The 17,580-nt window shown below is 37.5% G+C and overlaps 2 protein-coding genes across 4 annotated transcripts; one reads left to right on the forward strand and one right to left on the reverse strand.

Annotated features, from left to right (window-relative positions):
* Positions 1-941: 941 nt before the first annotated feature.
* On the forward strand, positions 942-10,166 carry LOC121796299 (zinc protease PQQL-like). 3 transcript variants are annotated; one of them, XM_042195126.1, is made up of 21 exons: positions 942-1,265; positions 2,435-2,681; positions 2,752-2,877; positions 3,032-3,169; positions 3,263-3,397; positions 3,514-3,771; positions 3,951-4,088; positions 4,235-4,304; positions 4,390-4,603; positions 5,111-5,216; positions 5,696-5,929; positions 6,590-6,754; positions 6,833-6,982; positions 7,063-7,154; positions 7,341-7,422; positions 7,586-7,669; positions 7,740-7,856; positions 7,924-8,034; positions 8,671-8,751; positions 9,286-9,462; positions 9,706-10,166. In XM_042195126.1, exons 1-21 carry the CDS (start codon positions 1,051-1,053, stop codon positions 9,781-9,783), a joined length of 3,018 nt encoding a protein of 1,005 aa, XP_042051060.1. In that variant the 5' UTR covers positions 942-1,050; the 3' UTR covers positions 9,784-10,166. The 3 variants fall into 3 exon arrangements, with proteins under 3 accessions (XP_042051060.1, XP_042051062.1, XP_042051061.1); XM_042195128.1 differs by having other exon boundaries at positions 1,127-1,265; positions 2,440-2,681; positions 2,747-2,877; XM_042195127.1 differs by having other exon boundaries at positions 1,127-1,265; positions 2,440-2,681.
* Positions 10,167-10,888: 722 nt separating this feature from the next.
* LOC121796316 (asparagine--tRNA ligase, cytoplasmic 1-like) lies at positions 10,889-14,267 on the reverse strand. The gene is made up of 6 exons (XM_042195151.1): positions 13,603-14,267; positions 12,325-12,933; positions 11,807-12,060; positions 11,581-11,710; positions 11,394-11,452; positions 10,889-11,310 (listed from the first exon to the last, which is right to left on the reverse strand). Exons 1-6 carry the CDS (start codon positions 14,089-14,091, stop codon positions 11,127-11,129), a joined length of 1,725 nt encoding a protein of 574 aa, XP_042051085.1. The 5' UTR covers positions 14,092-14,267; the 3' UTR covers positions 10,889-11,126.
* Positions 14,268-17,580: the final 3,313 nt, after the last annotated feature.

A 17,580-nucleotide genomic window follows, 5' to 3' on the forward strand; every position in this document is an offset into this window, starting at 1 on the left:
ATATAAATTGTTACTAAAAATGGAAAAAGTGTAAATAACTTGGGACGCCCAGAAAGGAAATAAATGCAAGTAGTGCGGGACGGAGGGAGTACGATGAAATCAAATTAAGAGCATCTCCAGTGGGCGGACATCCCACTAGGACATCCACTAGGACATCCCAAAAACACCTCCTGCCACGTCACTAGGACTTCCCATCCCACTGCCACGTCACTAGGACATCCCCTCCTATGTCCGCCCTTCCCACTAGGACATCCCGCAATAAAAAAAAATCATACATTCACAAATAAAACAATTTACATTTACGGAAATAAAATCATACATTCACAAATAAAAAATCATACATTCACAAATAAAACAATCTTACATTCCCACTAGGGCAGCCTCTCTATCGCACCTTCAACAGCGACCTCCAACTCATTCTCGCTATCACTTTCACTAGACATTCTAGATATACTTGAAATTAGAGATATAGAGAGAGAAACTTGTTAACACAAGTGGTGCGAATGAAATAAAATTCAACGAGCTGTATATATAGAGTTTTAAAAAAAAATTTAAAAAACGGGACGTTCGACCGGACGTCCGACTGGACGCCACAATGGCGGACGTCCGCCCGCCCGTCGCCGGGACGTCCGAGGACACCCGACGTCCTCACGGGACGTCCGTATCCGACCCTAAACGCCACAATGGCGGACGTCCCGGTCGTCCGTCACGACGTCCGACCGGATGTCCGATCGGACGTCCGCCATTGGAGATGCTCTAACTGCTCTTATTTTTTAAAGTTAAAAAATTGATAACCCGCTGACCTTGAATTAATGGTTTACCGGATTCCGCCACATTTTGACCCGGAATCCTCTAGCAAGTATACTATAGTTTTACCAAAAATAATCGTAATATATAAAGTGATACAAATAATTAATCGAATATTACAGTAGATACCGAACCGGTCATTTCCCCAATAGTCTATTTTTCAATCCAACTATAAATTCAGCTGCTTTGAACGAAAATCTCGCAATCAGAGCTAAAACTAGTTACAAATTCGGGAAATTGAGCATGGATTTGCTGCCGGCGGAGTCGCCGGAGATCTTGGGGAAGAGCAAGCGGCGTTTTCGCTCGCTCAAGCTCGTCAGCGTCAATGGCGACGACCTTTTGCCGGAGGCTCCGTACGGCGTGGAGTACGGCCGCCTCAGTAATGGCCTCACTTACTATGTGCGATGCAATTCGAAGCCGAGGATGAGAGCTGCTCTCGCTCTCGCTGTGAAGGTTGGGTACGTGTATTTCTTTCTCCACTGCTCTCTTTTTTCCCTAGCCCCTTTTTGGGGTTCCCCTGTTTCTGTGATGTTCATTGTGTTAATTTGGCCCTAATTTGTGTTACAATGGTGGTAATTAGGAGTTTGAATGTTTCTGAAGATGTTCCTGCTAGTGTGTTTGGTTGGAAATATAATTGTACACTACAATGTAGTAGTAATAATGAAGAATGTTATGCAAAATTAAGTATCAATACCCCTGCATTCAGAAATTAGTTAATTACAGCTCTAGTTCTTACCTCTTGCTAACATCATTCTGCCCACTGTTAAGGAGCTAGTAGTAGGTTGCTAATGCCATTCCGTTCAATGTTGACTTCAATGCAAAGTAGTTAGCTTCTAGAAGAGGCTTGGCTTCCTAAGGGTTGATCAAGTATGAGAAGAGTTTAACCCGGACATGAGCGAGTGCATAGTTAGTGATAGAGAAAAAAAACTGAAAACTACAGCCTAACATGGTGCATAACTTTGTTTTAATCAGAAAGCCCTTGGAATCGAAAATCATACTCTTTCTTAAGCCGGGTCAGGATACTGCATTTCTATATAAGGTCATCCATAATATTCTCATAAATGGCATTACTCCCCTATAAGCTAAGACATATAGTTGCACATTGTAGACAAGAGGGGTTTGGGCATACAAGTATTTGATCTGTTATGTTATACTGAGATGGTATTGTTTAATTATTACTTGTCTTTTCAGCTTAATCCAATCATGTGGACTGCGTAAAAGAAGATTTTTAGTTGAAAATAGTTAATAGCCAAACTAATGCATCCGTGAGCTGTGTCATTGTCATTTAAGAATAGCATAAAAGAGGGCAAAATTTGCTAATATGAAAACTGTGTTGTGTCACATTCAACACATGTATCACATCCCGTTGAACTTTGTTCACTTTCATATGTCAGATGCGAATGTCACATGTTAGGTGTAGGTGACGGTTAACAAAATATAGCCATTATACTAACAGCCTTGCATGTTTTATTTTATCAATCGGATCTGTGACACATTCCAAGTACATTTTATTTCTCTATACAATTGACCTATTGTAGTTTTTCTTTTAAGATAAGATACATATTATTGACAGCTCACTTTACTATAATATCTATGCATTTGCTGAGCTTAGCCTTTGACTTGGCAGTTCAGTTTTAGAGGAGGAGGAAGAGCGTGGAGTTGCTCACATAGTTGAGCATCTAGCTTTCAGTGCCACCAAGAAATATACAAACCATGATCTTGTCAAATTTCTTGAAAGTATAGGGGCTGAGTTTGGTGCCTGTCAAAATGCCGTTACATCTGCTGATGAAACTATTTATGAGTTATTTGTTCCCGTAGACAAGCCTGAAATATTATCCCAGTCCATTTCTGTTTTGGCGGAGTTCAGTTCTGAGGTAAATGTTTATTTAGTTATTGCCCCAGAATATTCTTTACTCAAACAATCTCATATCTTGTGTAGGACAGGTTCGTGTATCAGCAGGTGACTTGGAAAAAGAAAGAGGTGCTGTACTAGAAGAGTATAGAGGAAGCAGAAATGCTAATGGAAGGATGCAGGATGCTCACTGGGTTCTCATGATGGAAGGTTCAAAAGTAAGGTCTTAATTATGTTATAGTTCCATTCCCACATTTACCCTTTCCTTTGGTATCGCTGCATTGGAAATAAAAAAGAAAGTTTTAGGTCAGTTACTTGTATCATCATAACATCGGCTTATATAAACGGCCTAATCTCCTTCTGCGGTTTCAGTATGCTGATCGTTTACCCATTGGGCTCGAAAAGGTGATCCGTACAGTTACCCCTGAGATTGTGAAGCAATTCTACAATAAGTGGTACCATCTGCAGAATATGGCTCTGATTGCTGTTGGAGATTTTCCTGATACACAGGTTTTTTCTCTATATACATTTTCCTTCTACATTGAACCTTGGAACAGTATTGACTAGCTGTGTTTTCTCCTTTCTCATATTTATCTATTTTAGGGTGTTGTAGAGTTGATAAAGACTCACTTTAAGAATAAGACTCCAGCAGTTGATCCCCCACGGATACCGCAGTTTATTGTCCCTTCACACGAGGAGCCACGTTTCTCAAGCTTTGTGGAATCTGAGGCAGCTGGGGTTGATTCTGGATTTCTTAATTTCCTTTTTAGTTTTTATTTCTTGCTGCTTCTACCATATTTTCCTAGTGTAAGTAATCATGTATTAAAACTATTTTCATAACTGATTTTTGACAGTCAGCGGTAATGATCAGTTGTAAAGTTCCAGTTGATGAGCTGAAAACCGTGAAGGACTACAGGAATATACTTGCTGAATCAATGTTTTTCCACGCATTGAACCAAAGGTTCTTTAAATTATCCCGTAATAAGGACCCTCCCTACTTTTCGTGCTCAGCTGCTGCTGATGTTCTTGTTCGTCCAACTAAGGCCTATATAATGACTTCATCCTGCAAGCAAAATGGAACTACTGAGGCACTTGAATCGATGTTGATGGAGGTATGAGTTTAATACCTATTAACCCACTAGCCATTTTTCTTCACTTTACTTGTGTATAGTGTTTTGGTTTGCTAGGGTTTGCATTCTTCAGTTTTCAGATCACAATCTGTTCACATTCTCTTTTGTTGCCTCTGGACCAACTTGCTATTCTTCACGACTACATATTCTTGATCTTTCAGGTTGCTCGGGTTCGTTCTCATGGGTTTTCTGATCGTGAAGTAAATGTTGCCCGTGCTCTTTTAATGTCAGAGATTGAATCAGCCTATCTAGAGAGGGATCAGATGCAATCTACTAGCTTGCGGGATGAATACATACAAGTGATTCTCTCTCTCTCTCTCTCTCTCTCTCTCTCTCTCTCTCTCTCTCACACACACACACACACACACACACACACACACACATGTACTAACATACACATAAGTATTTCAAACATGTTATCATCTTGCATCATCTCAATATGCAGCATTTTCTCCGAAATGAACCTGTCGTTGGGATCGAGTATGAGGCACAGCTACATAAAACTCTTTTACCCCGTGAGTTCTTTTAGTTCTATATTTAATGGTCCTCTGTAGGAATTAAACTCTTATGCTAATATTTTGCTGTTTCTTTCCGTGATAGAAATATCGGCAACTGAGGTATCCAAATATTCAGAGAATTTTAGGACATCACATAGCTGTGTCATAAAAACAATTGAGCCTCGAGCAGCTGCAACAGTGGATGGTTTAAGAAGGGTTGTTTCAAGGGTTAATTCTTTTGAACAAGAAAAACGTATTTCCCCATGGGATGATGAGCGGATCCCCGAAGAAATTATTAGTGTAGAGCCAAATCCAGGGTAAGCTGACATCTGTTTGTGCATCACCTTTTCCAAAATTTTGTGGTCCTGCTCTTAAGCTTTCCTCGATGCCTAATTATATTCCCATTCTTCCAATTTATGGTTTGTGCATATTCTTATTCTGACAGATTAAGCCTAGTAAAGTTTCAAGAAGGGCTATTACATGTGCAACACTCTTATCCAATCAAAAGCTCCTGTTCTTTGCGTTTCTATACCATGTTAATATTAACAAACATGGAGCTTCTTAAATAGTTATACTGGTCAACTTTTTTCAGATTTGATAAGTTTTGCCATTTGGCGTACATAGTGTTCCGTAGACTTCAACATAACCCACCATTTCTAAATGTTTTGTTTACCATATTACTTAACTACTTGAGAACTTTTTATCACTTGCTGACTTATATCAGATCTGAAAAGTTGTGTCGTTTGGCATATACTGTGTCCCCCTGAGAAATTAGTTGTAGTATGGGTTTCATATCTCCAATTCTGCCGCAACTTTTTTTTCAGCTCTGTGGTGCAGCAGTTTGAGCATTCCAGTATTGGTGCCTCTGAGCTGATTCTTTCAAATGGCATGCGAGTTTGCTATAAGTGCACGGACTTCTTTAATGATCAGGTATACTATGTTGTAAACCACTATAAAGATTAAGTAATAGGAAAGTTGGTAATGGAAGTTTTTTGCAGTTATGGCTAACAAAGTCTGTGCACTTTGTTGTGAATTGCCATGTCATGGATCAGTGAATTCTTTAGTTATCTTTCGGATGCTATTCATTGAAGAGATTTCATTTTATCAATTGGATGGTTGATTTATGGTTTTATGGTAGATGTGTCATTTTTCATTTTCCACATTCACTAAAATGGCATCTTTGGGTACTATTGGGTGCTATATTTGAGTCTTCGTGTTATAGATTGCAAGATTTCTCCGTTTAGCTACACTTCTCTATGCAATTGTTCACTCAGCATCAAGTGTTATAGAAGTATCATAGGGACTTAACTGATGCTAAATGTTCTTTCTCACCAATCTCACTTCAACCTTATTGTTCTTGTATTAGCTTACACCAAATCTAGCTTAATGCTAACACGCTGTTTAAACAGGTTCTTTTCACTGGTTTCTCATATGGGGGGTTATCTGAACTCGAAGAACATGAATATTTTTCGTGTTCTATGGGTCCCACTATTGCTGGTGAGATTGGCGTATTTGGCCATAGACCTTCAGTGCTATCAGATATGCTTGCTGGTAAAAGAGCTGAAGTAGGTACAAGTCTTGGAGCATATATGCGAAGCTTTTCTGGAGATTGCTCACCTTCAGACTTGGAAACTGCCTTGCAGGTTTGTTTTGAATGATGATTGATGAAACTACTATTCTTTCCCCCTTTTCTGAATCTAGTAGAAAAGTTTAGTTATGCTGCTACTACTAGCCTACTTCCCATTTCTAAAAGTAAGATACATAAGTCAGGTACTAACATATGCGTTCTACTGAATATGGTTCTAAAACAATGTGCTATCAAGTGCTAATTTTCTCTCAAGTAGATTCATTTTGGGTATTCAGTTCAACAGAATGGTAACTGCATGGAGTCAGGCTTAAACTAGTTCCTATGATATTTTGTGGAGGGTGGATAATTATGTACCGCGATAAGATTATAAGCTATAACTTGGCTAAGGTAACATGTAGATCCATTTCTGGGTAGTAGTACTCAGGAACAAGCCCACTCTAGCTCTTTATTATTCCCTACTATGGAATATCTGGTCTAACCAAATGATGCTAGTAACATTTATCTTAGCTTGGCTCATGTAGATTCCTATGCAACAGGATGATCAGAAAATTATTTTATTTACAAATGTTGTTTACTTATTGATGTCAGAGGGTTTTTCAAAAATCCTTCCAAGAATATCTTCATGCCAATTAATCTGTATTGTATTGGTATTGATTGCATGTAATATCCAACTAATATTTGTGCTTTGCCTATTTGTCTTCGTTCTGCTTCGAAGTTGGTCTACCAACTTTTTGTGACAAACTTACAACCAGGGGAAGAGGATGTAAAAATAGTGATGGAAATGGCTGAAGAATCTGTTCGTGCTCAAGAGAGAGATCCTTACACTGCATTTTCTAACCGTGTGAGAGAGATCAATTATGGAAATTCCTATTTTTTTAGGGTAAGCTATTTCCCCTTGTTAAATTCTTTCTTTCTGTATTGTATTACATGAAACTTACCTGGATAATATTGTCCTCAGCCAATAAAAATTGGTGACCTGAGGAAAGTTGATCCAATGAGAGCTTGTGAATATTTCAACAATTGTTTCAAGGACCCATCAACTTTCACTGTTGTCATTGTCGGAAACATTGATCCTTCCATTGCTTGCCCTCTTATGCTGCAGTACTTGGTAAGTGGTATATCTTCATCTATAAGGTTCTTCATCATGCATATCCCTTGCTGATTGTAAGTTACTGAATTTTCTTTCAGGGAGGGATCCCAAGACCTCCTGAGCCTATTATGAATTTCAAACGTGATGAACTCAAAGGCTTGCCATTTACTTTTCCTTCCACTGTAATTAGGTAGGTCTACTCTGTATTCCATTTTATTTGCTAGCTGTTGAAAATGATGTTTCATTAGCGATTTTCTCTTCCCTGTAACAAAATGTCAAATAGCAGAAGTAGCACAGGGCACTTTTGTTATTAGTTATTAAACTTTACATGCATATGTTTCTGCACCTTACACTGACATAATAATTTGGCTTGCAGAGAAGTTGTTCGGAGCCCCATGGTGGAAGCTCAGTGCTCGGTTCAGCTGTGCTTTCCGGTTGAGCTTAAGTATGAAAATATGGTACTGTTAAGGCGTTTGCTCAAGTAGTTTATGCTACAATTAGACCATTTATGCTTTAGTAAGAAATGGGGACTAATATGCTTTGCCTCTTCTAAAATATTTTAAAGTGCAAGCATAACCTCATACATGAGAATCTCTTCCACTGATCTTGTATGTTTTGTAGATGGAAGATGTTCACTTGACTGGACTGGTGAGCAAGCTCCTTGAAACAAAGATGCTACAAGTCCTTCGTTTTAAGCATGGACAGGTATGGTTGAGAAATATTTTGCTCTATAATACACATTTAACTGAACTAATCTCACTGTAATAATTTCCAGATTTACTCAGCTGGAGTTTCTGTTTTTCTTGGCGGTAACAAACCTTCAAGAGAAGGTGACATTCGGGGAGATATAAGTATTAATTTTTCTTGCGATCCCGATATCTCTTCAACTCTGGTGAGCCTTCTATTTTTCACTTATTGGTTTCTAAAACTTGTATCTTACCTGGGAAATCATTGTACAGGTTAGTCTTGGTTTGGATGAAATCCAACGTCTTCAAGATGAGGGACCTTCAGATGATGATGTTACAGCCATCCTAGAAATTGAGCAAAGGGCCCATGAAAATGGACTGCAGGTTACTCTTTATGAAACAGATTTCATAATGAAAATTTCTTCTTATTCTTTTTAGATGAAGTAAGTATATGCTGTATATAGATTAAGAGGGAATCAGTCTCCCACTAAAAGTAGAAGACTGACTAAACATATTAAATCATCTTAGATTGGCAAAAGGAAACTAAATGATGACAACATGGATCATAACTCAGGATCGCTTTATTAGGAACCCATTATGACTATTATATTTTCCTATTGAAGAGTTCCACGTTCCCCCTTAAAGTGAGCTTTAAAATGTTAGTTGACCTAGGTTGAAATAAAAAATACTCCAACTTTGTTCTCGGTAGTCTTGGTGAATATATCTGCCGGGAGATTTTGAAACGAAGATACCAACACCATATTCTGTCTAATGAGTGGCAATTAATCTCCACATGATGTGGTCCCGGTCATGGTGAATCCTTTGAGAAACTAAAAGTAGATTGATTGTCACAATACATCTTCAGAGAGTTAGTAACAAGAATTCTTAGATCTTGAAGCAGCTCTGAGATGCCATGCTGTATCATCATAAAATTACTAGGAGGTCCAAAATATGCATGTAATAAACCAATAGGAGTAATAGTTTGTGGTCAGTTCTTCTCGCTAACTTTTGTCATTTCAGGAAAACTACTATTGGTTGGACAAAATTCTGCGGAGCTACCAGTCAAGGAATTATTCTGGTGATGTCGGTGTTTCATTCAAGGTATCAAGTCGTGCTTTATTTTATTTTCACAATTCATCAATCGCAGAATAGTTGCGGTATGGTATATTTTCAAATTCAATATGAATGGGACATTCTAAGTTTCAGGTTCAATTATTTTAGATTTTTTTTGTTATGGGCTATACGTAAATGACACGAAAATGCCTTCAACTTCCAGAAAATGTTGACACTACTTAATTTTATTTCTAAGAATTTTCTCCCTTTTTTGGAATACAGAATGTGTCTGGTAGAAAGGTTTTATTTTAATTTTTATATTAAAGTGAAGGCATTATGTCACCTCAAAAGTAAGTCATCGTGTACCTGAACCAAACAACGATAAATTGGCATCTATTGAATTCTTTAGCTGTGATTATTACATTTGAACATATTACAAAGTTTCCCAGTTGTGCTCACTAATGTAGATTGGGCTTCTATTACAGTGGAGTCTCTGTATCACTTGCTCTGTTGTTTTTTATTTTCATTTCTTGTGGTGAAGGCATGAAACTCTCCGATATCATCTTTTGGTTTTACTTGCAGGTTCAAGACGAGGGGCGTGCCAGAGTAAGAAGTAGCCTTTCACCATTGACAGTGCAATCAGCATTACAAAGAATTATACCTTGTCCTTGCAAAAAGCAGTATACTGTAGTGATCCTAATGCCTCAGTTACCCCCTTTCAAGAGGTTTAAATCACTCCTTGGCTCCAATGATGCTAAGGTAAATGCTGGATCCTTTTTTCTCCTTTCAGGAATCGCATATCACACTTGCTCTTGGTAACTCATGAAAATGACTAGTACTCATTTTCAAGCTTGAGTCACGATAGGGGACCGATTCAACTCTCTACCTGCATTCTCACATTAACTGGCCCGTTTTATACTAAAAGATACATATATTTTCTAATTTTATCCAATATGTTTCTTGCTACAGAATAATATGAACTTCCAATTTTTTCTGCTACAGATTTTGGTTGGCATTTCCAGTATCACAGTATTGGCTCTATGTGTATGGAGATACTCTCGAAGAGAAACAAGATCATAGGAATGGGCGTGCGCATATATGGACTCCATTAACCTTACGCAAAATGGAAGAGTATGATTGGACCTGTAATGCTTTTGTTCTTCATTCCCATAGAGGAGACAAAGAGCGATCTTTATCAGAGTCTCAGAACGCGATGAACATATCTCGAGCCATATTGCTTACTCATTAGTTTTAGGCGCTCGATTTGGACACCACTGTGTCTGAGTTTGTCCTCTGCAGTGCATCATCCCTGCCTACATTTTCAGCAAAGCTTGAACCATTGATTTATGTTTAGTATTTGTACCAAAGAGAGGTGATGAGAATTATTGAGGTAGGTAAGAATTGTTAATGGTGAAGAGTTGGAACTAATTTTTCGGTGAAGCTAAAGAATAAACATTAATATCTGTTCTTGCTTTCTCTTTCGTGGTTCTCATGTTGCATATAGAACATGTTGGCTATTAATTTTACGATCATGCACTTTTTATTTATGGGATGAAGTTAAAACTGTTATAAATATTGGAATTGGATAGCAATTTAAAAAACTTTTCTAATCAATCAGATTATATAAGAACAAAAGTATTATGCAATATATCTTATATGAACATCATTTGTGATCATCATCTATGTATAAATATCATTTGTTATAACCGTTCACATTTAGCATCATTGCTTGTTACGCTATACATTGAACATAATTTTAATACTTCAAAATTTACCATTGGCACTATTAGTTTTATAAACTACGTTATCTCAAGTTGTTAATTTGATCATTTATTTGAAGTAAATCAATAAACAAATCGAAATTTAATTTTTAAATAATATATATAATTAACATCAATAATATTTTAGAAATTAATATCAAAATAAATATACTCCCTCCGTCCACAAAAAAGTCACATTTGTGGATGACACAAGTTTTAATACTAAGAAAATTAGGAAAGCAAGGGAGAAGGAGAAAAAATAAGTAAAGTAAAAATGAGGAAAGTATGAAAGAGTGGAGATAAAGCGTGTAAATTATAAAAGACAATTTTTCCACTTTTAGAAATGAGACTATTTTTGTAGATATCTTAAAAAGGTAAAATGAAATTATTTTTCATGGACGGAAGGAGTATAAAACAAACATAAATTAAACCAGAGAAATGCAACATACATTTCAGATGAATTCAAGATAAGATTTCAAAATTTGGAGAGTTAGAAGTCTTAATTCGCTAGACGAACTATCTAAACAGTATATCAAAATAGAAAAGAAAAAACACAGCAAAAGGGACATTTTCACACTTTAAAGAAACTCTATCCTGATAACAAGGTTGTGTATAGGTGCTGGTAACGTCTCAACACTTCGTGTTCGTGTTAAGACCGGGGGATCAAAGATCTGCTCTCCCTGGGTATCTGGGAAAAGGAATTACATCTCTTATGTTTTCAACGCCTGTAGCAAAGAGAATCATCCGCTCAAACCCAAGGCCGAACCCACTGTGTTCCACTGTCCCGTACCTTCGCAGGTCAAGATACCACTGATATGGTTCCAGTGGAAGACCCGAATCCAATATCCTGAATATAAAAAACAATGTCAAAAGACTTCTACAATACATGATCCTATTATTATTATGTCAAAGCTTTGAAATTTGCTGTACCTTTGCTGCAGCACCTCATAGTTCTCTTCTCTTTGGCTTCCACCAATCAGTTCACCCACCTAAACAACACATGAATACCAGCTTATGTAAATGTTTGACAAAGTGAAATATATAAAGCAACAACTTAATCTGCAACGGGGCACAAAAATAAGTTTCTGAGAGATTTATAGAAAAAAGTTAAGGGTACCTTGGGTACAAGGACATCCATCGCAGCAACAGTGTTATTGTCTTCATTGACCTTCATATAGAATGCTTTGATCGCTTTTGGGTAGTTATAAACAATAACAGGTGCTTTGAATTTCTCCTCCGTCAAGTACCTACATTAGTATTTGGTCACATATCCTACTTATGCAGTCTGAACTAGAGGAGATTACTCGGTTTGATATAAGGTGATTGCATACAAGAAACGTTACCTTTCATGCTCAGAAGCTAAATCAATGCCCCATTCGACCTTGTTCTCAAATTTTTTCACTTTGGCAGCTTCCTCAAGAATTTCAACAGCCTTAGTGTAAGTAATCTTTTCGAACTTGGATCCTGCAACCATTTTAAGCCGCTCCAAAGCACTTTTGTCAACATGCTTGGTCATGAACTCCATATCATCATAGCAGTTGTCAAGTAACCACTGGCAAAGGAATCTCACATATGCCTCTGCACAGTTCATATCATCCTGCAGAGGGGATCAATTCAGTTATCAACTAAGCTACAAAATTCAACACCTCAGAAGTTTTGTGCATAAAACAAGTGGTTACTTTAATTTAACAATCAAATATATTACTTTTAATGTTTCATGCAGAAAGATTAACTAAACTAAGCTTGCATCTTCACATGCCTTTATCCTTCCAATCCCAGATAGATGAGTAAGATAGCATGCACATGTCTATATTAGCATATAAATGAGCTTATGTGCACAGAAATGAAACAACTATCATACCTGTATATCCGCAAACGCAATTTCAGGTTCCACCATCCAAAATTCAGCAAGATGCCTTGATGTGTGGGAGTTTTCTGCTCGAAATGTGGGACCAAAGGTATACACACTACTGAGGGCACAAGCATATGTTTCAACCTGTAGTTGCCCTGACACAGTCAAAAATGCTTGTCGGGCGAAAAAGTCTTCTGTGTAATCAATTTTTCCATCTTTTTTTGGGATGCCACCATGAAGCCTAAATCTTTCCGCCAGCTTGCATCTTTCATCCAGCTTTGAGAAATTCTCCTTAGCCTTTGTCAGCTCAGAAACAGCATCAGCAATTTCCTTTTTACTTGCCTTACCAGCCTTTAGTTGAGCCACAGCTTCACCTTTCTCCGTAACAGCAAGCTCAGCAGCCTTTAAGCCGGCTACTGAAGGAGGAGGGGTCTCCTTGAGCTCCTTCTCTAATCTCTCAGCATCGTTAATTAATGTTGTAACTTGAAACATTTCCCCTGCACCCTCACAATCACTGGTCGTGATGATAGGTGTATGGATATAAAGAAATCCATGGTTCTGGAAGAATGTGTGTGTGGCATAAGCCAAGGCATTGCGAATTCTGGCAATTGCAGATATCTGGATGACAAAATAAACAGCTCATTTAGCATGGGAAATGGTTATCAAAGAAATACATATACAGAGGGTACTAGATAAGTTTCTGTCCAGTGCACATGAAATGAATCATGAGATAATGGCATTGCAAAACAATGGTTATAATTCTGTTTCTACTCCAGATAAAAAGCATAATTATTTGAAATTCACCATAAGTTTATGCTTCAAAAGAATGGGGCTTTTACTTTGAGTTAAGAGATATATTGATATATAAAGGATTTAATTTTGTAAGATAAGATAGTCAAAAAAGCTCAATCAATCCATCAAAATCTACCAAAGTAAACATAGGATTAGCTTGGATTATTTTTATCAATCGATCACCTCACTCAAAGTAAACACCCCCTGAAAAAACAATTAAAAACCTATGTAATGTCGGCACCGATCAGCTAGGGAAAAAGGCAACTCATCCAACATATATCACGGCACAGTCACTTCACCAACAGCAATTGAAATTAGATCATACATACATCACAACAAGAATTACCAAACATTCATATTTAAGAACCAAACAACACAAAAACGCCAAATGCTTCTGTATATCTTGTCTTTCACAAATTTCAAAAAACCAAAATATTCACAAATTTCAAAAAACCAAAATTCAATCTTAAGCAAAAAGTAAGAAGGAAAGCATACAATGTTGGTCCTGGGGCGAAGATGCACAACATCCCTGAGCAGCTCAAGCGGAAGCCTCGCCTTCGACTTCGGCAACGGATACTTGGCCGCATCAACAGTCCCCACGCTTATAACCTTGCTCACCTGCAGCTCGATGTTCTGCTGCGTCGCCGTCTCCGGCGGCCGCTGCAGCAATCCCTCGATGTGGACGCACGTCCCCGTGGCCACCACGTCGCTCACCTTGTACACATCGGATTTCACGAGCACCTGCAGATTCTCCGGCGAAGATCCGTCGTTCACCTGCAGAAAGGCGAGCGTGCCCTTCTCCGCCTCCCGGCCGGTCTTCACCCATCCTCCGATTCGGACCTTCTGGCCGTTCAGCCCGGCGCCCTTGTCGGGGCGGCCGAGGATGGACTTGATCAGGACGCGCTTCGAGAACTCCGCCTCCGGTACGGCGTCGCTGAGGGTGAGGCCATCCATTGCCGGCGGCGGAGCTGAATCACCTGACATTTTTGTGAGAGAGAGGAATAGAAATCTTATAAACCCTAATTCATTTCGAGTGAAACTTTTCGCATATTTATATGGTCGCCATATTTCAGCGAATGGGTCGTCCAATATTCAGAGGGATGAGCATCCACTATAGGGCGGAAACTTCCATCCGCCTCACCCGTCCATCCTGGGGCGGCCACAAAAAAAATTTTCTGCAGCAATAGTGGACACTTCCGCCCAAAAGTTTCCGCCCCAAAAAGTTTCCGGATGGCCGCGCAATAGGTCGGCGCGCCTATCGCCGCCTCCGGGGCGGCCGACGCGTCCTAGGCGAATACCCGCCATGCCACTTCCGCCCCCGAAAATGCGTCCGACTCCGGGGCAGACATTTCTTCCACTATAGATAGCCGCGTCCTTGGCGTTTACGGGGCGGCCGGCGCGCCGCCCCTATAGTGGATGCTCAGCGTAGCCCGCAACTTGTGTGCTGACCCGAATAGCCCGCCAAATTTATAGGGTTAGGACCGTAAAAATTTCCAGCCAGATAAAATTAAAATCCGATAAGCCTGCACCCGATTAACCTGCAATCCTTTAGGATCTGACCCAAAAACTCGAAAAAAATTTCTATTATTATAGTATTATTTTACTCCTAATTCGACACTTCATTGACTAACTTTTTGATATAAATAACTAAAAAATTAATTTTTAATTTTATATTAAATATATACATATTATATATTCAATTTTTATTAATATAATAATTAATAAATAAATTAAACTCATTAAAAGAATATTTAAATTTCTAAAACATGCATTAAAAGAACATAATGCATGTTCTGGATTAAAAGAACATAATGCATTAAAATAAATTAAATTTCAGAAAATATCTCAAAAATTAGTATTTTAGGATATTCAGCAACCTTTATAGGAGAGAGAGTGTGAGCTCGCTCTGTATACAATACTTGGTGGGAAAATGTCACTAGCACATAATGCATGTTCTGGATTTCTCTTAAAGTAGTAATGAAGTGCAAGAAATTGTTAAAAAATAGATTAAAATGAAGATTGTAAACTAATCTAAGTATAAGTAGTAATGAAGTGCAAGAAATTGTTAAAAAATGGATTAAAATGAAGATTGTAAACTAATCTAAGTATTATATTTTGGCTTGATAATTGGATTGTAGATTATTCTTCAACAATGTAGAAATACACGAAAAGTCATTATTGATTATATTAAAAGAACTATAGATGTAGCTGTAAAAGAACTATAGATTTTTGAAGTCAATTTTGCTCACTGGAAATGCCCAACAATACAACTCGCCCAACAATTTTGGTCAATCAAAAGGCCCAATAATATATCAAAAGGCCCAACAATACATGCCCTATAAAAGTACATATAGGGACATTCTCTATCACAGAACCCTAATCAAATCGCCGAAGCCATTCACGCCAAGGAGAACTCTCTCTCGTTCGGAGCTAAATCGAGCTGAATCATGGGTAATTTACCTCACTTAATGCTTCTTCTTTGATGTGATTCTGTTAGTTTTGAGTTTTAAGGCGTTACTTTTGATCGAATTTTCCAGGTAAGGTGCACGGATCGTTGGCTCGTGCCGGAAAGGTGAGAGGACAGACTCCCAAGGTCGCCAAGCAGGATAAGAAGAAGAAGCCCCGCGGCCGCGCTCACAAGCGGATGCAGTACAACCGCCGTTTCGTCACCGCCGGTAACTATTTTTTTCGTTAACTTTAAATAAAAGATATTGCTGTTTTGGGTTGAGATCTCTATTGGTGACTTTATGCTTTGTTGAATTCGCGTAGCAACTATTTGAAAGGTTTTAATGTGGTCTTCTAATAACCTTAGTAGATTTATAATCTGGTTTTGTAGTTCTTCGATTTAGTTTTTCAAAAGAGAGATTGGATGTGTGAAATCAATTTTATGTAGTCTAGTACTGCTTTCATTTTTTTGATATTCATATTGTATCATCATTAATTAACTCTGTGTGTGAGAGGAAATTCTGTACATGTGAATTGAGTTGCTTGGATCTTGGTGATTGAGAGCAGATGCTAATGTGACATAGTAGAATCACCATGAGTTAACTGTGTGTGGAGAGGAATTCTGTAAATGTGAATTGAGCTGCTTTGAACTTGGTGATTTTATTTTAGAGCAGAAGCTAATTATGCATAGTTGTATCATCATGAATGAACTCTCTGATGTAGAGGAAATTTTGGTGATGTGAATTTGGTTGCTTTGATCTTTGTGAGGGATAGCAGATGTTAATGATATGCATATAATTGTTGTATTTTTTGCAGTTGTTGGCTTTGGAAAGAAGAGGGGACCTAACTCATCTGAGAAGTAGAGTGTAGCAGTTTCATTTGTTTTGAATCATGTTTTAGTTTTGCTAGTTATGGACCATTTTCTTCTTTTTGATGTCTTGAACAGAATTACACAATCATGTGAAATTTTGAGCTGCTAATCTCTTTCATTCACAATGCTCATCATTTTTATTCCTTTTTATTTTGCAAGATTTAAGATATATTCTTGCCTATTTATGATTTGGTTGTGTATTGTAGCCTGATCATCTATTTTTAACATAGCAATTTTAAAAAAATAAAACTGAAGTAAACCTCTCTGGACTTCCTTTCATGCTCAAGTCTGTTCATATCTTCGTAAATCATGGCAATCCATGCCTCAATCCCTCTACTCCAAGAGATCTCCTACTCCAAACCGCTTGTTTACTTTGTTGGTTAAGTGGAAAGTAATAAGAGGTTGAAAAAAAAGAAGAGAGAATAAAACAAAATGAATTAACAGTGTTGATTTTTGTTTAAAAAGAAAATGCCTCATTTACTTGGAAATGTCCCAAAAAGATACTACTATGAATTACTACCTCACAAGAGATGGAAGTAGTATAGTGGTAGTATTTGTTTTTAAGTTATTGATTAGTAAATACATCAACTTTGGCCTTCTTTTGGAGTTTTGAATAGAATTTTGAGCTTGTTATTTATTTCCATTAAACCAGAGTATCTTTAAATCTAGTCTGATATGACAAATAAAATGATGTTGTTTTATATTGTTGATACATGATATTTTGTTACCGAATCAATAATTTGAGGATTTATTTTTGAAGAGGAAACATTTTAAGTTTGTTTGAAGTTGGGAACATTATAACATGAAACAACACTAGTTAGTAATTCAAATTATGAAATTACGACCAATCTCATAAAGCTTGAAAATTGCATATTGAATTACTAAGTTTTAAATTTTTTTCTCCCAATTATTAGCATAATGCAAAACGCCATCATTTTATAAACATAAGAAAGAGAAAGAGAATAGGAGTTGTACACAACTAAATGAAGTTATTGCAGCGCCAAGTTTCATTTTTTATTTCAAGAAAATGATATAGAAATGGACATTGGACTAGTTTTATAAAGACTTCACTTTTTTCACAAATTAATTATGAAGAAATGAATATTGGACTAATCCCATATATGTGCAAGCAAGATTATGACCATGATGAACTTTTA

Source organism: Salvia splendens, chromosome 3 (genome assembly GCF_004379255.2).
Source record: "Salvia splendens isolate huo1 chromosome 3, SspV2, whole genome shotgun sequence".
NCBI classification, from domain to species: domain Eukaryota; kingdom Viridiplantae; phylum Streptophyta; class Magnoliopsida; order Lamiales; family Lamiaceae; genus Salvia; species Salvia splendens.